Here is a 27462-nt window from a genome sequence, read left to right as displayed (position 1 = left end):
CAAAGGGTTGGTGTGGGGGGGGTTTGCTGTCTGTCTACGGTTCAAAGACGGACCTTGATTAATATTCTTGAGGCAAAGGCAGAGGCATGAGACACACAGAGAGACAGAGAGAAAGAGGGTGGGGTGGGGGGTGGGGGGGCAGAACAGGACTCCCCAGCGTTCCTGTCAAGTTTGGTGTCTGACTGTACGGATGCCGGCCACCTCGACGCTGCTGCCGCTGCCGTCTCGCTGCGAATACTTGGCAGCCCAACGTCTGGATCTCTGAAGATAACGTGTGCTATTAATAAACAAACAGAAGCAATTACTGGGAGGCAGAGGAGAGGAGAGGGATTGGATTAGGTCAGGATGAGCGGCGGTCTCACTGAAGTCTAAACTGATGAGCTGCAGCACTCCAAAGACAGGAGAGATACCAATCCCTCCTCACTGACCCCTGCACTCCCACAGCCTGCAGCCACACGGGGAGATAACACCCCTCTGTGTGTGTGTGCGAGCATGGATTTGTGTTTGTGTGTCTGTACTCCACATGTGCAGATCTGTGTGTATTTGTGGATGTGTGGTCATATTGGTTTTTTAAAAGTGAAGGCCCCGTGCTTTGGAAAATAACGTCCACTGTATTTTTTTTCGTTGAACACTGCTGTTTATTGTCATTTTGGTTGCTATTTCTTGGGGTTATGGTTTATTTTTGGTGAGTTGGTGACACAAGTTGACATCTGCCGAGGCTAGGTGAGCCCAATATACAATATATGTTGAATGAGTTTTAATCATTAGGCCTTGCAGTGTGGATCTCTGACAGGTGACACCATTCTCTAGCCCTGACCTAATGTAAACTCATCCAAGCAAGGAGCAGACACTCAGAGCAGCTTGACCACCCCCTTATATCTACATTGTATCTGAGTAAACTACAATGGCTGGCCCCTCTGGCTTAAGGGGCACCATCTAAATGCAATGGCCCACTCAGTTGTCCAGTCACTATCACTGCATATACATTTTCCCCCTGTTTTTTAAAGAACCAATAGTTAGCAACCCCTCTGTTATGAGAAGCTTTGCATGAATCATGCTCCTTCACTTGTCTTACTGAAGAAGAAATAAAAATGGGTTCAAGATGAAGTTGTGTGTAAGCATGTAGACAGGTTTACAGGTTCATCAGGTGAGCACCTTCTCAATAACTAGTGTTTCACTGCGTTGGATCCACAACATGCACTTGCACCCACGCACTCAAATGCAAGCAATATTCACTTGTTTCTGTAGCATCGTCAGCTAACATCATCAGTTAATAACATGTTAGCTAACAACAAGCTACTTAGCATTCGGCCTAGCCCACCAAACACACTCCTCGGCTATTTCACCCTAGTAAGCAACACTAAAACTTCAACAGCTAAGGGCAACAACTATCTATTAACATGGTACGCTCATGGATGGTGACCAGATGTTCACAGATAGAGCTGTCTCTTGAAATGTCCAAATTTCAATTGTGCATTAAAAGACAGAGAGGAACGATATTTTATGTGGCAAGAAAGAGCGGGCAGCAGAGCCTGAACGTCAGAACAGTTGGCATCTCTATAACGCTGTGCTTGCTTTGACTAACAGAGATGGGCTGCTTCATATCAACAATAGCTAACAATGTTAATCTAATAGCATGTTAGGCTCGCTAACACCAACAACACAACAATAGCTAACAATGCCCCTCTAATAACATGTTAAGATAGCTGACATCAAATGAACAACAGCTGTTTTTGGGTCTGATTTAACTTTGTTTTATATAAAAAGTAAAACGTTAAAATTGTCAGCAGTTTTTCATAAATTGCAGATTTCTATCCTCCTGGGGTTTATGTGTGTATCAGTGCGCCTATTGTGTTATGTGTGAGTTTGTATGGATCTGTCTGTTTTCACGTGCACTTGTGTAGGAGGCCCAATGTAATATGCAAAACAAACACCACGCACGGAGGATAAATAAAGCATTAAAGTTAAATGTGTGGTAATAACTCATTGTTTCGTGCAGCAGGAGAACAGCAGTGTGGAGCTTCCTCCTTCTCACTGTTCCTTCGGCGTGTCACTTGGCTGGGTTTCAGATTAAGTTTTAAGATGATCTAGTTACGATTTCCACTGTGGCATCTGGAAACTCCTGTCAAAGCTGCCCGAGCACAGCAAGTCCAGCATGCAGTGGGGATGACTGACACTCACTACCATGTCTCATTCTCCTCAGAGACTCTGAATAGTCAATAATTCATCAGGAAGGTATACTCTCCTGCACGAATGTAAGGTACAGCACGGAGTGGAAACTCTCTCCCTCCTCCCTCCTTCAGTTTATCATTTCTCTCTCAATCTAGAACTCCTTCCTCTTCCCATTTCTTCTCCCCTCTCTCTCTTTAGCTCCCTCCCTCACTCTCTCTATATTGCACCACTTCAATAATTCAAAGTGATATATAAAAGTCAATGAAATTTGCCATACCTCGGGTCATTACGATGCCTGCCAGGGATTTGTGTCGAGCGTGCGCAGGACTGCAGCCGCCCACCAGCGACCGGTACTTCTCCCTCACCAAGTGGAATATTGAATCGGCAAAGTCCTGAAAAACACAATCGCTCCCTTAATTTCTATTAGACACAATCTATAGAGACTGACTTCATTTCGCTGGATAACGTTCCACTTCCCTGATCTGTTCAGGTAAGACAGTGAGTTTTAGAGAGACTGGCCCGAATGCCAACTTACCTGTTTAGAGTACATATAGAAATTAGCAATCAATATTCGTCATTACAGTGATGTTTCCGAAACTAAGTAAGGTTTCAGTCATGACAGTATGTTTATGTTATTGCATACTGTATGTTAATAATGTTTTATAGCTCATATAGCCAAGATTGCTCTTGGAACTATTTGAGGTGAGAAATTCATCGTCTCCTCTACTGTGTGAGTGTATTCTGCACACAGTCTGACTTTAGGAAACACTTCTTACTTCCATATGTACAGGGCAAGTACACCCCTGATACTCACCAAGCACAAAACTGCAAGTATCCTGCTATCACTCAACATATAGTGTACACTAAAGCCTCTATGGGGACACATACAGTGGATTTAGTGTTAACATTCTCATAACTTAAAGGTTAAGTTGACCAAAGGAGCATAAACGGTATCATCTGTATATTTTATGGATATCATGTATTTCTTTTCCAGTATGAAGTTTGAAAGATGGTGGTATTCACAAGGCATGGAGGGTCTGAGGACAGATGCTATGGAATTACATTATGGGAAATGTAGTAAACGACATTTTTTGGGAGCTTGATCCATACAAGAGACTAAAAGTGAGGATGACTAGACCACTGATGCTCACATTTTGATGATCCTTTATTTATTCCGTCTCTTGTGACTACCCCTTAATAAAGAAAAGAAAACAAGAAGGCAAATGAGGTTTTTTCAGAGTTGAAAAAGCCTTAAAATGTTCAACCTGGGAGGGCAGTGAAACATTGCTTTTCAGAATAATTAATTACCATGAAAAAGCCACAAGAAAAAGCAACAGTGGATTGAACCCTCATGTAATCAATGTCGTATTGTGAGTGCAGAATACACAGAAATAATAATGGTTACACTATGATTATGATGAGACCGCACTAGGAAGAAACTGTTTCCTATTTAACCATGTGCTAACGGATTGGCCTATTGCTGCCAAGTTTTCACTGGCATTGTCTGACCGTGTGGTGTGAATCACATTGTGAAAAAATGAAATGTATTTCTAATCGGAGCATTTCTGGCATCAACATCAACAGAACCATTGTTAGGAGAATGGTTACTCATCGGCGTAAAAAAGGAGTTTTTTAAAGTGGGAGGAGGTGCACCAAAATGTTTCAGGGGTGGCTCAGAGAATCAAGGTGAAAACAATGCTAATGACAAATATCAAAAGAGAAACATGCCGTATTGCCCAAATATCTTTAAATTGGTTAAAACCACATTATGTAACTATTCTGTCTCAATCTAAGAACAGTTTTCAAATCATTTTGATGTTACACTGATTGGTAAAAGGGAGAATGGTGCCTCTGTCATTGCCACCAGTCACTGAACTTGAGTAAGCGGGTACGATCTCCTGCAAGAAGTGTGTTTTATACTATGCTGAACAGCAATATTAGATTATTTTAACACACTTGCTGGATATCTATGGGATCTGCTACGTGACCCCATAGACATGCAGGAGATGAACTAAAGGCAAGCTTGTTTTTTCTAGGCTTTGTCCGAGGAGAGTGCTTCAATGCCATAGGTAGCCTGGTATGTTTTATATATTTATACATACACCATCTGTCACATTTTTGAAGACTCTCTGAAATCTTTAGTCTCCTTTGTACTGGAAGAACAGTGCTCCAGTTTTGTGCTGTAAACAAGCTCTCTTTGAGCCACGAAGCAACCCAGAGGATTTACCGCCGATTTGTCCAAATCTTTCACATTATAAAATGCAGACTGTTATGAAGTATGTACAGAACTCAGAACAATACTTCTAAACAGAAATCCACTGAATCCACACTGTTCAACAGATCATATCCACGCCTCTCCAAACCTTTAATGCTCATTACTCTAGTGGTAATTAAGGGCTTAGTCTCTGAGCGGCCTTCACGCCAACTGTAGAGCATAAATGGATCACCGGGAGATGGCAACAGAGTGGCAGCAGAGTGGGCCTTTTGGACAGATTGAGCCCCCAGTAGCTAAAAGGAGATCAACAGATGCCACACTGACGGACGTGTAGAGTGAGAAAGGAGGAGATTAAGGGTGAAAAAAAGGGAGCAAGAGGGAGGGAGCGACTGAATTAGTGAGCATATTGCACATTATAGCCCTCGTCGGGGCTGTGAAATATTCTCACAGTTGGAACTGGCGGTCGAGGTGCTCACAGCCTGTGATGTGGTGGGTGGTGTGTGTGTGTCCATGTGTGTGTAAGCACATGCACATATTGCTGCTCTGACACTGGTGTCAGACTGAAACAGAAAAGAAGCGGCGAGGTGTTGTGAAAAAGTAAATGGTGAATAACTTTTAGCAGTTTGTTTCAGGAGGTGCAATGATGCCTCGTCGAGCTCTATAAAAGTTACATGACAGGTCACTGCTGAGATGGATGTAGCTCTCTTGGACAACTGGCAGGCAAGACAAGATAAAGAAAAGGTATTTTTCTGAACTTTTCCATGTTGTTTACTTTATGCTTGAATAACCAATCCTGTTTTAGAGCATGTTTGTCGAGCTCTAACTCAGTGCGGCTCATGTTACAGGGCAATGAACAGAAAATTCAAGTGGACAGGTCTTCAGTGGATCTGTTGAAAAAACTCAGAGGTCAATTTATGCTGCAAAAACATTTACCCTTTGTAAAAAGGGAATATTTTAATTGTTGAGCTTCAGTCTATCACAGACTCAGGACAGAAGTGATTCAATAGCAGCAAAACGGATTTTAAATCCCCTCTTCTAGATTCCCTTATGCTAATGCCATTCAAGCTAGCTAACTAACTGAGCTAACGTTATTTTACAAATGCTGTCTCTGGTCCACTCTTTCAATGTTGTCAGACGATAAATCTGGGGGCATGTGACACACATAAACAAACATTTCTTTTTAATAGGTTTATATAGAAGAACTAGATACCAGATGGAAAGATGAGAATTGCTCGTCTGGCGCATAGACCCCAAAAGTTTTCTTGCTTCCGAGTTTACTTCCTGGTTATGCAGCACATTGAACATGTGCAGTGCAGTGGCCCCACCAGCGAGTTCCTGCTCGGCCCATAGACTTTACATTGTAATGACGTCACAGATTTTTAAATCATTTTTCTCAGCTTATAGGAATTTTTCTTTGCAGTTCTTTATGTCCTGACAACAGTTTTACAGATGTCTCTTTTAAAATGGTGGTCTATGTGGAAAAATGCTTTTTAGGCCGCACTGGAATTTTTAGCTGCAATCCCGCAAGTGGGCACCTTGCCAAATTAGAAACAAAGCTAGGCGACCTGACCGAAGAGGGACGGCCACCTCACCTGCTGCAAATCACCCACTGGGTATGACCCTGCTAAACCCACTTTTGACATACAGTCAAGTTGGGCTGTAGTCAGTTCCAGTATTGTTAGATAGGTAGAAGGATATACAACTATAATTGGTTGCCATATCTTGATAAATTGCCTGATATTGTCATGTAGGATTTGTGTCCATTTCTGCAAAGGCAGTATTCTTACAACCCTTCATACGAGTCATCCACTGAGGGAGCATTTTTTGAAATCCAAATTTTAACCATGTCTTAACAATATTTCCATGGCAACAATTTTGATAGACTGATCATTTATCTGTTCATCAATGCCAAACATTTGCTAGTTTCAGCTTCTAACGTGAAGGTTTCTCTTTCTCTGTTTTATATCATTTTGAATGGTATATTTTGGCTTATTGATTTTTGATGGGCCAAAACAAGACATCTAAACATGTCACCTCAGAAATTGTGGATTATCTTTCTTTAACCATCAGCCCCTTTTACACAGCCTGTTCAAGACTGTTGCACCTTTATACCACCTCTCCGTTTTCATATGAAGTACCAAGGCGTAACAGGGGATCATTGTTGTTTTGCCTCTGAGCTGGCAGATGAGGTAGTAACAGCGCCAAGATCAACGTGTGTGTAAAAAGAGCAAGCCGTAGAGGCAGCAGGACGGAAAGAAGAAAAATGTCTGCAAAATTGGGTAGGAAACGAGATCCAGAAACTCCTTACTCTCAGAGGAGCAGAGGACGAGATCAACAACCATATAACAGTAGAGACAGTAAATGATTACAGTAAATGATTGTTAAATCCATGTTCTGCCATTGTTTAGAAAGCGCTGCCCAACGTGTATTTAAAATGTTACACTATATGCTGATGATGTTGAGTCACACATCTTTTGCTCAGAGAATACCAGCATGCTATCTAAAAAAAAAAATCACACGCTGGGCTGTCATTATGCTGCCATTGTTCTATTCAGTGCAAATAAACAAAAGGTGGCGTAAAGAAGGGCCTTCGTTGCTGCAGTATTGCGTGATCTCTGGGTAAAAAGGGCTATATTGATTAAAAAAATCTGCCTATGAAGTGAGAGCCCTCTACCTCTTTAAAGTCAACTTTTCAGGAATGTAAGAAAAACCTTGTTGAGAAAAGCTTTGTTTTGAGATTATACACTGGATTTCATCAGCCCAAACGTTGCAGGATCTTTTGATTCGCTCAGAGCACGAGTTACAAAAATGTGGAAAGAAAAAAAAATATGCCTTGTTCCTTGTACCTGAAAGTGACATCCAATTAATTCTAACAGAATCCAGCTTGGCTTGGCAGCGTCAGCTGGTGTCGGTCACAGTCTGAACCCCGAGTCAAGTCCTCCATCCCTCCTAAAGGCCTTTTCATTGATGACATTACAGAGGTGAGAGAAGGTGGCAGCTCAGAAAGGCCCAGAGAGCAAAGGTGGAATAGACCCTGGCACACGGCCCAGCTTTTTGTCCCTCCCTCATGCTTCCTCCTCCTCCTCTCCTTTTGTTCTCTCTCCTCTCTTCCCCTTCACACTTCCTCGTCTGCTCTCCCATCTTTATTAGTCCAACTCTTCAGATTCTGGCCTCGCCTTTCATTCCTCCTCTTCTCCCTTTAACCAACCTGCCTCCTCCTCCTTCTTCATTGTCAGGTTTCCTTTCCCTCTCTCATGCTGGTGTGTGATAGAGGGCAGTGATGTGCCAGCGCTAAGAAGCCAACGGTGAGTCAGAACCTATAATTTCCTCATCCTGTGAGCCAGAGTGGGGGAAACAACATAATCTACATCACCTGACAGAAAAAAGGAAAATAGGCTGTGATTTGACAGCAGTGGTTCCCTTCATGACAAATAAACATCTTACACTTTCTCTGTTTATATGAGCTAATATCTAAATACATACATCTGCAAGTACCCGCATTTCTCACATTTTCCCCTATCATTTTTCTTAACATACGTGCACACACTCTCTTTCCTCAGTGGGAGAGTTGAGTGCCACCTTCAGTGTGGGCCTAATGTGGCAGAAAAATGGGGCCAAGGATCTTGCTCCTCAGTCAGACAGAACATCAGCGCGACCTGCCACACAGCGAGAAGAGCGGCCGGCATGTGGCTGGCTGGCTGGCTTCCTCTTGGATGAGCATCAAGGTTAACGCTGCTCCATATAGCCACATTTGGGAATTTGGCTTTTAAAATCTGTTTCAGGTAACTGATGTAAGCTCCACTCGGAATACATCTCAGGTAGAAAGTGCTCAGAGCAGAAACTGCTGCGGTGGCTGTTGTGTTACTCACCCCACCTGGTGTCTTTCCTGCATTAGTTCTGACCAATTTACTCAGAAACTCCTCTGGGCCTCCTCAGGTGGAAGAAACAAGCAGCAGTGGTTATTTGGTAACTGCTACAGCTGCAAGATTTACTGCGGCAATGCCATAATCAGCCTTAATAAAGAAGAGGTGTTACAGAACATTTAAACTGATCTGCTGACTTTTGACCCCATTTACACTTTTCTTATAGTGTAAATAAACAGGTGGGATAGGTCTACAGCAAAACACTGAAATACATGAGAACATATGCTCATACAGAGGTTACACACCGAGGTGTGATCTGTTATCTGATCCCAGATTATTTGTACAACTTATCGGTATGGGTGAGGTTTGAGTGAGAGCCGATAAAACTTTAATATTGTTCGTATTTCATAGATTTGATCATCAAATCATTTGCGTGTTTGTTTCAGTGTATGGAAAGTTGCTAGCTAGAAGTCATTGCTAACATTTAAACGTTGTAATTAGACTACTGCTGAAATGATTCCTCTTCCACATGCATTAGAATACAAATGGGTAATTTCTGTACCTAAATAAACAATAAAATCCATTCTGTCAACGTACAAACTCAATTACTGCAATAGCATGACACATAATCCAAGTTCAAATTTGCCAATGATGCTACAAACACTGATAAGCGTCATAATTTCCAAAAAAATTTCTGAAAACGGTCAGTTTTCAGTGACCTGTAATGTGTGCACAGAAGGCCCAAACGCATAGAAAGAGCTTCATTCTAAGAAATACCTGTGGACAAGGCCTAAGAATGAGGATTTACATCCTGTTACCATGGAAAACACCTGTTCCTGTTAAGTGGTGGGATGCACAGAAAGTCGTGCCCATGGTATGATGAGGGCGAGGAATAAGGTGGATACAGAATCAATGTAAAGAAACGGAAGAAAAGAGATGAAAATATATTCAAGGCAACAAGGCAAAGAAGAAGCCACTTGAGTTAAAAAAGGGGAAAAATATCATTTGTCGGCCCCTAAATACCACTGTGAACAAGGTCTGACTCACTGGATGTAGACAGTTGGTCTAAGCCAGCCAACTATGTAATGTCAATAATCATTTTAGTTTCAAAAATTTGCGACTAGCCCTTTGCCTCACAATGGTTTTGACCCACTGTTCCTTAGCAGAGTTATGGCGCTGCTCTCGGTGTACCCCTTAGGAATTGCTTTTTTCATGCATCAGATTTTTGCCCTTTGGTGAGCTAAAAGAGCTAAAAGACGCCATGGAAGCCCCTAGAACTGGAGGGAAACTGCAGAGTCAGGGACTAATTCAATGCAGATATGTTACTTTTTACAACAATACGACTTTTTCTTCGTCTAGTTGCGTGATGTTGTGAATATAGAGGCTTTAAGTTGGGTTGTACTGTAAGTTTCTGGTCATCAAAATATTTTTCAGAACCCACAGAACAAAATTTAAAGGAAAGATAAGATCTTAAATGTGTCGCTGTCCTATTTTGCTCAACTTTCCTTCATTTTTTTTATCCGTCCATCAATCCATCCATCCATTCCAGCCCTCTCTGCATCTTTTTTCCTTCTCTCCCCCTCCCCAGCCGTTTGTGCACGTAGACAGTTCGGCATCTATCTCCAAGGTAATGTGGAATGTCACCAACAATCCTCCTGCTGCCTTCCCTCTGAAGTCAATATTGGGCCAGAAACACAAAATGTCAACGGGGAAAATTTTCCCCGCTGCTGCCTGACCTAGAAGTGTGTGCATGCTGGTAGGAGTGAAGATATGAGTGTGTGTGTGTGTGTGTGTGTGTGTGTGTGTTTGTGAGGAAGGGAAAATGTTTGATTGTATAATTTATTGTTTAGCACGAAGGGAAGTGATGACTGCAGATTTAATGATTACAGTTTGAGGTCTTCCATATGCCACTGTATATTGTACCTGAGTGTAAAACTGAGGCAGCCATGTTGATTGTGAGTGTCCATGTGTGTCGCTGTGTTCGGGGTAGAAGGGGGTGGATGTGGGTTTGATTTTACCCCACCCTCAGGAAAACACACACACACACACACACACACACACACACACACACACACACACACACACACACACACACACACACACACACACACACACACACACACACACACACACACACACACACACACACACACACACACACACACACACACACACACACACACACACGCCTAAACCCACCACCCTCACCACCTTATCACCCGCCTGCAGAGCAGCCCAGGCAGCATAAAAACGGGGCCATGTCTTATATTTCTTTATAGAGGTATTTAACAATTCATTCTCCCGAGTTTTAATAGTGTCTGCCCTCTGCCTAGATATCTTCCCCCGTACACCACCACCGGCCCACCCTTCCCTCTCCCAGTCCCCTCGCCTGCCGCCAAGCATGAGTCTTTTGAAAATGGATATCTATTCATTTGGTGGAAACTTTGCCTCTGGGGGCTTTTTTAGATTCTCAAAAAGCCAGACTCCTTGCGGCGAGACAGATTTCCCTCTTGTTTGTTCTCCATATGACACATGGCATCTCTCTCACTCCTAAATCTTTTGCTCCTCTCTGTCCTCCAGATCTGTATTACAAGAGGAAACAATAAAACAAAATAAGACACGTCAGTGATCATACTCAGCGGTTCTACTGTCGTCTTGTCCTTTTATTGACAGTAAAAGATGCTGTTGTGTCATGTGATAACAGAGTGCGACCCAGAGACGTTGAACTGTGTACAAATTTGGAGAGTGCTGTGAAACACTCCAGCACCTCGCCTCTAACTACATCCAACCTTTTCTTGTGTGATGGCCAGATGGCCCTGCAGCCCATGGAACAGATTTTTCTCAGTGTGCGTGTTTGTGTGTCAAACTTTTCGCCTGAACAGCAGGGCCTTGTCAGTCAGATCAGACAGCCGGCCTGCACCATGCTGCCGCCATCATCATAAGAAGAGGTTTTTCCCTTTCAAACCACAAGCTTGATGTTAGCGAGCGAGAACAAAGGCAGATGAAGGGGCACAAGAGACAGAACAAGTGACAGAGATTGTGCAATTGATCTGTCTTTGCCACAGCGCGCCCAGCCTTCTATCCCCGGTGTGTGTGAGGAGGGGGAGATGGGATGCTGCACCACAGGTTCTCGTCAGCAAAGCAAAGCTCAAGCAGAGATTCCTCATTAGGCCTGAAACGGTAGAAAGCAAGACGAGCGTGGTGCATGTGGTAAGGATCAGAGTCAGGGATAAGCTGCCACAAGAATGATAGCCTCACCAAAAAACCAAGGACACCACTTCCTAGTGGTGATGCTAAACATAGAAGTAGATCATTATTTAGTTCCTATTCCTCACTTGGGGTTACCATCAATCCCTATGGCCCAGTTCTTCTGTAAGAAACCTTTCTAACTGTAAAGCAAAATACACAACGAAGACCACAGACAGCTTGGAATATACAACGAGATCTTCAGCCACGCTAGCAGCATGGCTCTAGGGATGGTAAAGTCATTGGGTCCAATACTTTTGTCCAGGCTGAAAAAGCTCAAGAACTATTGGATTGATTGTTATGAAATTTTGTGGAGACACTCATGGTCCCCCATAGGATGAATTCTGATTCTCTGACTGTTCCTCTGACATCACCAGAGACATCAATGTCATTTCACCTAGTGAAATATCTCAACATCTATGTGATGGATTGGAAGCGCCTGCCCTTTTCCAAACAGTTTTGGTGACTTCCCACATGGTTCTCTGTGACAAACCATCTGGCACGTTAGGTTACTTAAGGGCGTGGCTAACTTGTTACTGACAAGGTAACTGCCACGTCACTACCAGGTGACGATGACTACCACGTGTGTTTACAGGTTCTCAGTGAGTTCCAATCAGGACGTCCACCCCAGCTCCACCCTCTCGTCCAAATATGGTCACTTCTTGCTTCAAAAAAACAAAACGTTGATGGCAAAAATGACAAATTTGAGGCTTCAAAACAGTAGCCCATAAACCAATTGATGAGTTCATGGTGGGGTTAAGTATGACTTGTCAGCTAACACACAATTCTAACAAACATGATAGATTTTCTCTACAGTTTTGTTATTAATATGCTTAACTCAAAATAACATAAGAATGAAGTACTGTAAATGCAACCACAGGAGATGCATTTGAGACAATTTCACTATTTCACAATTTAACTTGAACTTCAGTCACGACTAACTTCATATGTCCCCTGATTGGTTACATCTGCTCAGAGCCACCAAGGCTCTTAAGCCTAAATCCAAACATTAATTTGGGAAATGAAACCCCAACATTCAAAGCCAAAACGAACTGAAGCCACTGAAACATAACCACCAACCCGCAGATGTTAAGCACGACTGACTCTAAAACTCATTATCAATCTAAATTCTCTTCATCTGATCAAACAAGCACAGCCAGTTATGACAACATACACGCTATCAGGTCCTGGCCCATGTTTGGCGCCATGTTTGTTGTGGTTGTAACCTGGTAACTGTGCCAGCCAATTTCCCACATAACCTTCACCAGCCCCCCTCCGCATGGTTTTTCTGCGGTTCAGCCGAGTTCTCTGCCTCAAAAAGGCAACAGCAAACAGAGACATATGTGAATTTGTGGGTCTCAGACATGAGACACAGTCAGAGCTACAATGTTCAGCCTATAAGCTCATATACGTCAAAGGGCCTGGGCTATGTCTCTATAGGGAAATATATCATTTGTTTGTCAAGACAACACTCATTTGCTGAGCGTTCAGGTCAGGCTTTCCATCACTCGAAGCAAGAAACTGATAAATGCGTACATTTTCAAGGCCTTTAAAGAAAAGCCTGGCTGATGAGGAAAATAGCAGTTTAGGCTTCTAGCATTTCTGCTGTTCAGTGTTCAATTTATTTTTCAATTTTGTAGATAAATGCAAGTTATTTGAAACCATCCACAGCAGGCATGGTAAACTAACAGAGAAATAATGAATACTGATGACAATGATTTCATATCCAGTATGATGGTAAGAGAAGTATGTTTTACAATTACAATGTCTAATATGATACCGAGTTTCCCATTTAAACCTGTAATTTATAGATTTGACTGTATTAAAGGACCAGTGTGTAGGATTTAGTAGCATCTTGCTGTGAGGTTGCAGTACACGAAAGGGCCTCTGTGTAGCCGGATACATTTTTTTGGCATCACAATTTGATCCATTTGGTCCTATAAAGATTTCAAAAGTCTAGAAGAGCCACAGGATTAAATCATTGTATCTTCCTTCAAGTTATAAGAGGAAATATTCACAGGAAGTAAGCCGGCAGAAGTCTCTGGTACACATGGGCCCCACAATATGGAAACTATGCAGACATACATGGGAAGTCAAACACTTTTGGCTTCATGCGCCACTGACAAACTTTAAATAAATGGGGCCCCACCTCCAAAACTGTATCCAGATTTTCCTTAATATACCCAAGAGACCTGCTTCCTTTGTAGATGTAAAAGGCTCATCTGAGCTCATAAAAAAGCCCAATTATTATTTTCAGGGTGATTATACACTAATGAAAACATAATTATGAATATCATATGCCGAGAGAGCCCCCTAAAATCCTACACATTGGACCTTTTATGCAATAATTACTGTAATTAACATTACCGAGAAATTAGAGATGCAATTATGCTGCATTTTCCTCCTAGGCTATGTATGTAAAAGTTGCTAGACGCAGTATTAATTGTTGTAAATCTGCGTGATGATGCACCACAGGGCTGCTCCGAGACCTCCCAAGAAATCACTTTATTCACTTCTGCTTTACTTGACAGTTCACAGTTTAAATTGACTGGATAGACTAACATCCTGTTCCTCAATCTGTCTTTAAAATATGCACAGGGCAGAAGAAATGATCGAGTGAGAGGAGGAAAAGAAAAAAAAAAGGTTCAGGGTGACATCGGTTGAAGCGCGTCTAAGTCGTTTTGGTATAAATCCCCTCTGATTAACCTCCACGGTGGAGATAAAAGCAGCGATATGCCTGAAACGACTTAATAATGTCAGGCACAGTGTAAAACACACACCAGCGGCTTTATACATTATGCACCAAAGGCCAGCAGAGGGACTCCTGCGAAAAGATAACATGACCTACCCCCGAGAGAGATGGAGAGAAGGGGAAGAGAGAGGGAAGGAAGGAGAGAGGAGATGAACAGGCAGCCACTTAGAGAGGCTGGATGGAGACAGAGGAGGAAATGAGAGGGTCAGCAATGAGGATTTAACAAGAGTCTATCAACTACAGTACGTAGTTGACTAAGGGAGGATGGAGGAGGAGGAGGAGGAGGAGGCCACTCCAAAGGCCCCTGAGGGCTGTTCACACAACTCCCATTAATCTGCACATGATTCAGCAGAGAGAGGGAAGAGACACCAACCTCTGTGGTCCGCTAGATCATCACACACCACAAACTGGAGTGTGGCAGGAAATTCTTGCAAATCCGTAATAATTTAAGACATGTTGTGATATTGAACAGCAGCCTAAGAGATTTATTAGCCACTTTGAAGGGACAAGCATTAAACAAGTGTTTATCAACTGCAACTAATAGTCACTAAAAGATCAACAGATATGAATACATGGAGATTTTCTGCGTGAGTCTGCTGAGTTGATTACAATCCATGATTTATTGCTGAAACCAGGTAACCATATATCAACACCTGTTTATTAACCCTAGAGTAATGTGACTTTTTGAAGTTAGTGATATTACCAGAAGTGAATATTTGGGCATTTCCAAGATCTTTAATTTGCATGCCTCAACAATTAAAAGGGCAAAGAAGATGTAAGTAGGATGTAATGCAGGCTCTCATCAGAAATCTGTCACGTTGTTGGGTGTGAACATATGGTGTTAAGTTTTTTACAATACGAATGTGTTAGAGGCACGTTATGTTATTAGACCTCCTGTTATATGAAGTAGTTTTCCCAGCTTATAGTAGGCACTAATTAAAAGAAAGATTTCTGATAACTGATATATGCACACATTTTCTCTACCTAAATGCAGAGAACATCACGTCTCTTCTTTAATGTAATTATCATGTGAGACATTCATGCTTTTCAAAATCTACATATTCACGGGGCAATATAAGAAACCTTCTTAGGCAATGACTTGTGTAGTGGGCGCAAAATTAAAGCATCATCTCATCTCATCTTTTTGCTGATGAAATACTCCATTTTAAAGTCTTGAATACGGATGACGTGTTGATTTCATTGTGCGTCCCCGACAGAAATATATTGAGAAGCAAATACAAAACAAAACACAAAGAAGTAGCCTACTTGATGGACAAGCGCAGATCACATCAGGGCCAAAGTTACTGTGCTTGAGTCAGAGTTTTAACAGCTGCATACACATGACACAGGCTTTCTGCTAAAGTCAAATTTTTCTAACTCGTTCAATTGGGGAACTACGTTTCATAAACCCTGTACAATATATTGTCATCGCAATGTGCATGTGTGCAATAGTCACATTGCAGGACATGCAACGACAAATAAGGCAAATTTACTTTTAAATAGTGAAAGTTGCCGGCAACCATTTTCATTTGGATATTATTTGAGGCCAGATGGAATGTGTCCCAAAGGCAAATTACAGGCTGGTGCAGCCACTCCTTAAAGCAGGCTGATGCAGGTTTTACTCCAGGGTTTATATGGTCACTAAATATAGTACCCCCACACCGCGCTAGCAGGGTTTTTTAAGTCATATATGTGACATAAATTGAAATCATAATAAAATAATACCCACTAGCTGTGGTCAGATACTGACGCTATCATACCAGAGGTATGGGACTTTGAGTTTTTAATAAAGCCACATATTGGCATGATGTGTACATGATATGTGTGCTCACAGATTTTCAGTCTGACACTGTTCTCAGTCTCCCGACAGAGAATTTCTGTCTGGAATCTGTAATATTTTACGCCGGCCAGAGCAGAGCCACAGAAATAATAACAACAACCAAACGGTGTTTGCTGTTTCGACATGTGGAGAAGCTGCAGCGACAGCTTGAAAACATCCGGGAGGACGGCGGGATCTCACATCGCCTTTCATGTCTTAAAAGAGCCGAGCCATTCAAATGGCTCCTCTGAAGCGCTGCGATGGCTCCCTCCAAAGGCTGGGCGATTGTGACGGCCTCCACCCAGACGCGGCGACCGCGCCTCCATCTCTGCTGCTCTTGAAGATACCGCTGTGGCTCTTTTGGCGGGCTCGACCCTGGCAATCAGCGAGACTTCAAACCCCGGCGCCACCCTTTGAACGGTGCTCATGAACGTCTGTTGCCAAGCACCGCTTTCCCCTCGGCGTGGAGATTAGAGATGCAGACGAGGGGAAACACTGGTGCTTTCAGATGCCTCTCTGTCTCCTTGTCAAGCCATGCCTGCAACATAATGTACTGTCAAGGGTACAATGTGCTGCTAATACCAGTGTAGAAATACAGCAAACTCACTACTGTTCACAATTATCAGGACACGATCATGCCCAACTTAAATGATGCCAACATTAATAAACAGTACTATTCTGCAAGAGTTAAATAAGTTTGTCTTATTATGGTTAACAGTGCAAATACTTGGAAGTATCTGAAAATGTCCTGGCTGACTTTTTGGTTCTGTCTTTCAAGAAAAATAATAGTTTTTTATGATGGAGTATGAGTCTATTTGACACCTTTAGCTGGGTTTTTTGCAGTACATTCCCTTCTGAAGGAGTCATTTATCCAGCGTCCTTCCCTCTGCTGGTGACTAAGTGCAGACCAGACTCTGTGTCATGTCTGTGGGTGCTGCTGTGGCCAAAAGGCCTTACAGCCAGCCATACATCATCAGATATTGATACGGCTGCACCACAGAGCCATGGCTGACATTTGATTCATAGCTCTGGGTGCTCTTTTTGAATTCCTAACAGTCAACAAGGGATCATGGGGAAATGTCAATGTTGTGTTGGTTTGGGGCGCCTCGATGACATGAGGCAGACCGGTAGGAATAATGGAGGCGGCCTGGACAGGTAGCTAACTTTGTCTCAAACTAATGGCCCTTTGGCGTGTGGCTTTGTTTGTGTTTCTGGAGGCAGGATTTAACATAGACTTTATACATTTGATCAAAGTTCAAATCTGTTTGTCAGTTTTGTTCCAGTTAATCCTTTATAATATATGATTTTGTTAAACATAATAAAGGATGAGTATTTATTATTAATATCATTATCATACATACATTTGGTGCATAAAGATGCAGCAGCCGGTAGCTCCTTCAAATCATGCTACATTTTTGTTTTTTTCAACCGTCATTTTTCAGCTTTATCATTGAAGCATATACTGCCTATGGCTGAAATACTGTCATCATCATTGGAGAAGACAGCCGGTGTTTTGGATTAAGGGCAGTGGACTTTGAGACCATCATGGCCTATGGCGTCTTTTCGACCATCCAACCTGAAAGTCTGGACCGCCCCAGGGAGGAAGAGAGTTGGAGCCATGCTAATCCAGCTTGGTTTAAGAAGGCTGCTCCTGGCTAATGTCTGGTGGCAGGGAAAGGAATGGAAATGGATAAAATGGGACTCAGGCTTGAAAAACAACATGAAATTAGAGACTGATGCCCACAGAGACCTGTCTCCACCACAACATTTCAGATCAAGCTGTCATGCAACCCAGTGTTGTATAATGTAATATAAATTACCTTGTATGTAATAAGATGAAGCCCAAGTGAATGTAAAGATGATTTGTGAAAAAGTGAAAAAAAAAAGCAACAACTCTCGACAAAAACCTGAAAAGGGCTCTTAGCCATTCTGCATGCACTTTTGAGACGGTCCCTAACCTCAGCTTGTGATCTATAGTTGAGTCGTGTAACGTGCTAGCAAGGGATCATTGCAAAAAACGTGTGTATATCAGCTAAAACGTTGATGTCAGAATTTTTCTGAAATATTGGTATCTGCATTGGCCCCAAATATAGAGTATCAGCCAAGCTCTAGTTAAAATTGTTATAGAGTTATTAATAATGAATACTACTACAAAAAGTATTTCTGCATAGTGTGTTATCCGTTTGTTCAGGGCCTGACTCTCCAAGCAGGTCTATGCATTGTTGTGAAGTGAGCCCAGCTTCAGTGCTGCAATGATTGGACAACTAATCGATCAAAATAAACCACGTTTCCAACTTATTTGATAATTGATTTATGAAAATCTTATGAAGCGTCTTTGGGTAATGGACTGTTGGCTGAAATAAGCAATTTGATGACCTCGCTGTGGGCTCCTGGAAATCGTGATGAGCATTTTTCACAACATTCTGACATTTTAAGAACATACTTACAATCGATCAGTTGTGAATATAACTGGCAGATTAATTGATAACGAAAACAATCGTTAGTCGCAGCCCTATTGCTGGGCGAAACTCCACGCCTTCAAACTTTACTGACTGCCATGTTTCAGCTTCTCAGTGTGGTGACAAAGTTAACCTTTGAGGGCTTACGACAACCTTAAAATCCCCTCTGGACAAACCGAACGCATGTATGTCAAACTCCAAACAGAGGTGTTCAGTTGCAGATGTGAGCTTTTCTCCCAACAGCAGTGATGTGTTTATCCTGCAGACAGTGGCCATAAGTTCACACCTGCCCTTTGGAGAAAACAGCGCTGCTCTTTTCTGCCCTGATGAATGCGGCTTCTAACAAACCTCCCCTGACAGAAGAGGCTTAAACAGCGCATGATCCCTCTCACCGCCGACCGCTGTGCACACACAGATGCAGCCTGTGCGACATAATATAATATGCACTTCACAGCCCCGCGGATGGAATGAATGCAAATAACTGCGTGAGAAAGGCTTTTGAGCGTGCCGGAGAAATCAGTCTGTGGCCCCTGCTCTTTTAACATTTGCTAAAAATCCATCACGTGGCGTTTGCAGAGTAAGCAGAATGGCAGATAGACTGTAACAAATGCTCATGCTCTCTTTTGTCACCTTTTCTTTCCTTTTTCCGAAAAAACCTTTCAAGTGCACATACTTCATAAGCTCCTGCAGCAGGCCAGCAGAGAGAGCAGGAGAGGCATGACAATAGACTGAAAGGAGAGTCAATATTGAACTGAGCAGGAAAAAAGGCAAAGAACACTGAAAGGTCTTTACCTATTGTGTGTGTGTGTGTGTGTATGTGTGCATGGTGCACTTTTAAGTCTCTGCCTCCTTTTGAAAATTACACACCACCGCTTGGCGCTGTCTGATGTGTCAGAAAGTTTCTCTAATGAATGCATGTCGAGCTGCTAAGCGTGGAGATTTAAGGAGATTTAACAAGCTGTTTTCTTTATTCCTTTTTCATGTTTTCCTCTGGTCCTTCCCTGCAGCTCATAATGTGCGTGGTGGCTACGTTAGAGAGTGGGGTGAAGAGTGGTCAGAAAAAAGAAACGGAGACAAATGAGCGGTTCACCTTAAGACAGGGAGATCATCGTTTCTCCGCCTCCACAATCTGTGGGTGCATCTCCCTCGACCGCTGGTTAGGTTAGGCTTTATAACAGCAATGAGAGAGAATGAATGTCAGCTGTGCTGAGGCGCCTGGCTGCTGTTGTGTAAAGTAGCTGCCACATCTAAACAAGCCAAAGCTGTAAATGGGTTATTAAGTGGTTCAGAGGGGAAGATGCTTGACATTACAGTTGTGTAGAGAGAAGAAAGAAAGAGGAAGCAAATGACAAAAGACAATAGAGAGGAGTGTGGTTTGCATACATACATGTGTATGGATGACAGCATGTGTGCATGTGCTCCTGCTATGAGTACCACCTGATTATGAGCACTTGTGTGGGAGACTGAGAATGAGACTGAAATGAGGCAATACAGCACAACATGTCACAATGCTCAGTGCTGACATTTCACGCAGCAATTAGAAAAAACATAACCGCAGCCAGACTAATCCCTTACAAATAACTGCACATTTTTAATTATTTAAGTATTGTAAAAAAGAAAATCAACCATGTATCTTCAAAATGTCAGCTTCTCATGCGTTAAACCAAACAGCTCTTTTCAGCTTTGTGACAATGCAGTTTCCAGATGATCTAGTAGGTTTGTAAAGTGTTTTATTTAGCTTAAAGTAGCAGTATAATGCTTAATATATATATATATATACATATATATACATATATACACATATATACACATATACACATATATATATATATATATACACATATGTATATATATATATATATATATATATATATACATACACATATGTATATATATATATATATATATATATATATACACACATATGTATATATATATATATATATATATATATATATATATATATATATATATATATATATATATATATATATATATATATATATATATATATATATATATATATATACATATACATATATGTATATATATATATATATACACACATATCTGCATGTTAATCAGTTTTAAATATTGCAGGGGGGTAATAACACAAGAAGGAGCAGCCACAGTGAGCTGTTAGCAAGCTAACCAACTCCTTCTACTGCGCCCTGCTGCTGTGCAGAAAGCTGCTCGCACCGTGCACAGCATGAGATCAGATTGCGGTTGCTCTTGGACTGATGGAAAAAAGGCAGATTATTGACTGACTTCTTTATTAAAACAACATGAGCTTTTACACCACTTGGTCTTCTGTTGTATTTCTGACAAAGAAGATGCTCAAGACGTGTTACCACGGCAACCGTAGGTGTTGCCAGATCAACCAGAGGGTAATTTTTAAGGATTAATACTTTAATTAACTGCGAAATTCTGATGCTTCAGTTTCTGCTTTAGTTTCAATCATTGTTATTTCTTGTTTTTTTCATTTCCTCCCCCACAATAATTATAATAATAATAATAATAAATAGTTTTGTTTATTTTGCTCGTGGCTCTCACCATCACTGTCACATCATGTGTGGTGTAAAGCTCCCTACTGTGTGAGAACCTGTTCCAGTGGAGGAAAACCTGAAAACATCCTCACACAGAAGGATGTTTTTAACACACACCACTGTTTTGTTTATGCCTTTAGTGTCTCAAACTCTTGTTGTCAGCCCACATGTGGCTGTGGTGCTTCATCTCTACATCAGCAGGGACGCTGCTAGTTCATCATCCTGCACAGGAGAGTGCAACAACAGGCCCTGAGACCCAGCCGGGGCATGGAGACAGGGAACAGGGCAGTGGGAATGGATTTGTTATGTAGCTGCTGACGTACAACCAGGTGCTAAAGCAATGCTAGAAATGTCTTAAAACTCAGAGTGTGTGCATTCGTCGCCGGCGGTTACAGTTAGACACTTTACCAGTATTAGTAATTCAACATCTTTGTACCAAATGTGATGGATAAGTGAAGCGAGCGGGGTCAAACTTTTCTTAGACTAAAAGCTTAAAAGTCACCAGGACTGAAAACTTTTCCTTTCAGCCTCTGACTAAAGCATATGATAACTATTCATGCTGTGAGCGTGGAGGTTTTTTTTTTTTTGTTCCTTGTAACACAATCTGTCAAAGCTTTATCACTGCTCTGTGAAGCCAATCGAACGCCTAATCAGCCAATCTACCCAGAAGACTTTGTTCTAAAGTTCACGCTGCTGAGATATCTTGAGGCCGCACATACGAGACACCTCTGTGATAGTGTTAATGATTGGTACAAATGTTCGAAGGCCATGATTTGCCCTAGCCTCCAGAATGGCTCTTATTTGATCTGCTAAGTGCTTTGCGAGGAGACGGCGTCGAGCGAAGATATTATGACTCACGGCAACCGCCGCCTGTCATCTGTATGCAGAGTTCAGCACTTCCTGTATCGGAGGGGAAAGAGTGCCATCAAAGGTCGCCCCAGAAACATCCCTCTGTGACAATGACAACGGAGACGGTATTAACAGGCAGCTTCGGGTCCGCCTCTTAAATTTGGAGGTGACGCCTGCGACCCGAATCGGCAATTCAGCTGTTCTGGAAGGGATTGTTACCACAAAAAAAAAAAAAGAAAAATCAGCTGATAAGAGCAGAGAAAGGATGAAGTTCAGTGTGAGTTCAGCTGCATTTACTTTGTGCATCATACTCGTCTTATTTGTCAGAGCTCAGCTATGGCGAAGGGGAAATGCTGCTATACGGAGTGAATACTATGAAATATTGCACCCATTTCCCTGCGATTTTATACACACACACGTGCATGCACGCCTGATCACATTTACAAAATATGTGCGGAGAAATCCAACAGGAGTGTGAAACCATCATGTAAACATTATGCGGTACATGTATGACCTCTGTGCCTCCTCTTATTGCCCAGTGGGATAACATAAAAATACATGAAGATGTAGAGGGAGCTCCATCCATAACACAATGGACAGTGGTTCCAGGCACAGCGCAGACCTTAACTAGCTGCCTGTTGTATACTCATGGGCAGGCAGGCTGAAATATGAGGGCTGAGGACATGAGGTCTTCCCAGAATGCTAAACTCTCCCCCTCTCTCCCCCTCTATATCTCTCACCCTCTCTCTCTCTCCCCCCGCTGTGCCCTGCAACCAATCTGACGCCTAATTAATCCTGAAGGTCTTTTGTTCCGCTGAGGTTTTCCTCTCTTTCCCCCCACTGCACTCCATCCATCCTCACCTCCCTCGCCCCCTCCCCACACAGCCTGCCTCTCATCCCTCCCCCTGCCAGCTTACCCCTCCATCTCCATCTCCACACACACCTACACACACTCTCTCATACATGCACCTCATTCCAGCCTCTCCCATTTTGTCTCCCCCAAGGGAGGCACGGTGCAGTCCCAGAGAGCAGGACGGAGGTAACAGATGTTTTGTGTTTCCACTTTAAGGTAATTTAGGCAGAGAAATATATGACTGTCATTACATGTATTCCCAGTATTCTACTAATTATGCACATATGGGACATTTTCATGGCTTTCAGTATGCAGGTTTGCGTCCGTGTGGATACAGAATAACGCAAAGATGTGTAACACACAACGATAACCCTAAATGGTTCACTTCTCATATCTTGAAAAAAGAAAAGGTTAACATTTTTGGATATACACTTATTTGTTTTCTTGCCAAGAGTCTGATGAGAAGATTGATACCACTCTCATGCCTGAACACCAAGCTATAACCAGTAGCTAGTTAGCTTAGCTAAGTCTATAAGTAAATAAGTAACAATAAGTAAAATGACATATAAGTAATATACAATAAGTAATGAATAAGTAATGTATAAGTTTGAATAATTAAAAAAAAACAGTAGAAATTCTCTGATTCTAGCTTTTTAAATGTGAATATTTTCTAGTGTCTTTCCTCATCTGTGGCTGTAACTGAATATCTTTGGCTTGTGGACAAAACAAGACATTTGAGGACGTCATCTTGGGCTTTGGAAAACACTGATCATCTGCATACTTCACAATGAGTTCTCTTGATGTGTGGAAGTATAGTTGTGGGTGTACAATGTGAACAGGAGGAGACTGAGCACACAGCCATGGGGGGCTCCCTATAAATAATGGAAAAAAATCGCTAGCAGCCACCCTAAAAACAATTGATATAAAACGTAGTTATTATTAGATTTTCACCAAAGTCAGTTCCTAAAAGACCATTCCTTTTTTAAGCATGCCATGGATGTACAACAGACCGATGCAAAGGTGAGTATTTTAACACAACAGCCGTGGTAAAACTCCCCTGGTCATATTCCATCCGTCAGTCGAGCTGAGCAGATCAACAACACAGGCTGTGTTGCCTCAGCCATGGCAGTGAGGGGAGGGCACCCTCGGGAGAACATCTACAGAGGTTTGGGGGAGGCCCAGTGGGTCCAAGTGATCAGCCAGGCATGTGAGTAGGTGGAGAGGGACGATCACTGTCAAGGGACGTATGTCTGTTTCTTTGTGTTTGTGTAGACATTTCGTTTGGGGGATATAAAACAGCGTCATGGCTGATTATTATTTTGTGAAAAGCCAAATCAATCATCAATGTAATGCCTTGAAACATCCACACTGTATTGGTAGACTAACAGCGAGATTTGTGAATCAGAAGGAAAGCAAATGCTGTATGCTGACTGCAAATATGATAATAGATTAATGTCTGTATAAAGAAATTACAGCTCATTGTTCCTCTGCAGATACAGATTTTTTTCTCCTTCCTCTTCCTCTTGCTCTGTTTTTTTTTTTACATTGTTAGAAATAGTAAAAATAATTCAAAGTTAACAGTGGTTATCTCCAACATGTACCGAGGCAGTCCAAACATTCCTGTCACCACACTTCCAAACTTCTCTACACATTGAACATACTGAAAGAAATGAAGTATTGAGTCTGCTGAATGTCTAATGCTTTCTTTAGCTATCCTGACTAAATTACCAACAGCCCTTTTCAACCAAATAGTTCAAGGAACTACGGAACCAGAGGAACTTGTGTTTCTGCTGCATCTGTTGAGCCATGAAGAGTCGGCACATTAAACTCCTGACAATTAAACCACTACAGTGGAGTTAAAAACGTAACTTTGATTGTAACTAAATTCAGTTGCTGGTTACTCCAGTCCAAATGCAAATATTGTCCCTAAAATGGTTCTTGGAGGAAAAGCTATGAAAGATACGTTTAGTCCTCTGAGAGGACAAAAACATCGTACCAGCTACTAAATGTCAGCTGATACTAATATGAATGATATCATGCAGTTTGATTGCATATTTAAAGCAGGATTAATTTGTGACTGTCACCCTAATCCTTTTGTCTCCTTTGGATCTAAATCCACGTTTCCCCTATGGGAACTTTTGCTAGGGACTAGGAACCTTTTGAGAACCACTGCAGGGACCAGAGTCTAAATCTAGTTCTAGGGACATTTTTTAACCCCCCCAAGAAGGCCCTGCTCAGGGGGAAATACTTTACAAAAGGACTGGAATTTTGGGGGCGGGGCTTGCACTGCTGAACATTTCTGATTGGTGGAATACTTGCATTAACTTTATTTCAGCCATTATTTTTTAAATCTGCAGCCGCAAACCAGTTTATTTTGTTCATTGTGCTTCAGCACATCAGCATTGACCGATGGCCTCTTTGCTGTGTACTCATGCACAGAAGTGACATGTCACAACAGCTGTCACCTTTTCATATGTCAGCGGACTAGTTTTTCTGATCTTCGCAGGTCCATCGTGGTGGAATAACAGACAACAAAGGGCATTTTTAGTAATATGGTTCCTTGAAAAGTAGTTCCTGGGACACTTTTGGGTGAAAATGCAGCTAATAGTTTCAATGATATAACTATTGTTCGGACAGCTTTCTTCTGCCTAATAAGAACAAAGTATATTAAAGATAATACATCTAAAACAGCTGAAGATAGAACAGTAAATCCGGTGGTGTTGTGGCTGCAGCATGTATGTTAAATTATAAAACTATCCTTTGGTGGCACATCTGTTGATCCACTGTCTGCACGTCACCGTGTTGGCTTCATGAACAATCTGATCTCCCAGCTGCGACGCGTCCTGATTTGGGTGTGTGCATGTTTCCATTCGCCGTGTATGACAGAACGGTCCATTGCTCCCGGCTGGAAGGTCATTTAAAGGCCAGACATCCAGACCTCTCCTCCCTCCTCTCCTCCTCTCTCCTGCCTGAGAGCCGGAGATAAACCTACACATGCCAGCCACACAGGACCAATAGTCGTGATTTATCGGAAGCCATTTGGTACCTGAACGCCTATGAAATTGTAATGAACTTGATTATCCTTTTAATGAAGTGTGAGAGGTTCTTCAGAAATGATTATAGCCATGCTCCGGCTCACAGCTAGGGGCTGTGGAGGGGAGAGGAGGAGGGAGAAAAGGGAGGAATGGAGGACTGTCACAAACAATGAAGACTTTGTAGCAGCGACTACAGAATAGTGGAGGGCGAGCAGGGGTGCAGACAGGAGCGCCACGCTTCTTTGGAATAGATTACAGGGGCGTTTTACTGTATATGCGAGGTGCCTTGACCCGACCAACCCCATTTCAATTCCTCTGTGCGCAGGGATTTTCCCTCAAAGCTGCATGCTGACGCGGTACATTAGATCCAACAGCCTGCAGCCTCATAGGTCATATTTTGCATACATATGAGACAGATGAGGATGATTCTAACCTTTCAATGTACAGGCTGCTCCCGTTCAGACGGGGAAACATTATCGTTCGGTAATTTCACACACAAATCTCCACTCTCCTGCGCTGCTTTCTCTTTAAATACCACATGATGAGGTAAGTGGCTGCCTAAAGGGCAGACTGACAGTCCAGGTGCAAACAGTGGCTTTTTGGCTCAAACTATTATTGTACGCTAAGTGACAAATTGTAATGAGACACTTCATGAATGCATATAAGGAATTCCCTTCGCACTCTCACTTACAGATCGGGAGTCATTTCAAATACAACAAGACGAACTGTTGTTCTTTAAAAGATCATTCTAGTTTGTTAAAAATAGTGTACGTGTCATTCTGATCAGCCAAGGAATTGCTATTGCTATAATATATACTGTGATCCAATCAGTGAAATAATACACTTGTGACATTTGAATCTTTCTATATTTTTTCAGCCTCCCTGGAGAAACACTCAGCCGCATGAGGCGTTTCGTCGGACTGCCTCCGTGGACAGTGATGGATGCAGATGTTTTATCACTCTATTTGCACTGCACCACTTACGGTGATTATCACAGTTGATCCTGCGAGTACAGTCTGCTGCTGTAGCTGTCACTATGTGTGTATCTGTCGCTGTCACTGTCCACATGCTGAGGCTGTAACACTATCTGCAAGGTCTCCGAAGCTGTTAATCAACTCCTCTCTAATGTGTTGTTCACACCTCTCCCTCTCCCTCTCCCTCTCTGACTTGGTGGATTTCTATCTTAGACAGGGTGCTTGGCTGGGCGATCGCTGTCGCTAATTTGTTGTGGCAATATTAATTAATGATCAGCCTGTCACAGCTGTTTATATTGAGACAGATTAGAAGTGGGAGAGATTAGACAAAGAAAACAATCTGCGAGAGGCTCAGCGGCTGACAGGGGTCACCTTTGCGTGTCTGAAATCATATTCAATTTGCCGCGGTGGAGGCAGGGAAATTACTCCACTTGACCAGTCTATATCCTTCTCTATCTTCGACGGCTCGCATTTAGATACAACTAAATCAAATCATTTTGAGCCACAATAAACTGAAGGACAATATACAGTCGGCTTTCATCTCAGCTGATATGATGAAAAATTAAAATATTCGGTTTGTAATAACCAAACGACAAACATGCTGAAGCTTTTTTTTTTATCCGTCTCTCTTCAACCCCTCCTCCATTAACCCTAATTTTCATTCTGCTCTGCCACTAAG

General features: G+C 42.2%; 1 protein-coding gene across 1 annotated transcript in view; it reads right to left on the bottom strand.

Moving 5' to 3' along the window:
• Positions 1-27462, bottom strand: part of adarb2 (adenosine deaminase RNA specific B2 (inactive)) — a 179550-nt gene that overhangs the window by 29683 nt on the left and 122405 nt on the right. The window contains exon 4 of the mRNA XM_073487873.1: positions 2450-2564. Within this exon, the coding sequence (XP_073343974.1) occupies positions 2450-2564 (115 nt within the window). The remainder of the gene's footprint in view (positions 1-2449; positions 2565-27462) is intronic.

Source organism: Pagrus major, chromosome 19, assembly GCF_040436345.1.
Source record: "Pagrus major chromosome 19, Pma_NU_1.0".
Classification (NCBI taxonomy): domain Eukaryota; kingdom Metazoa; phylum Chordata; class Actinopteri; order Spariformes; family Sparidae; genus Pagrus; species Pagrus major.
This window is presented reverse-complemented; position numbering and strand designations above follow the sequence as displayed.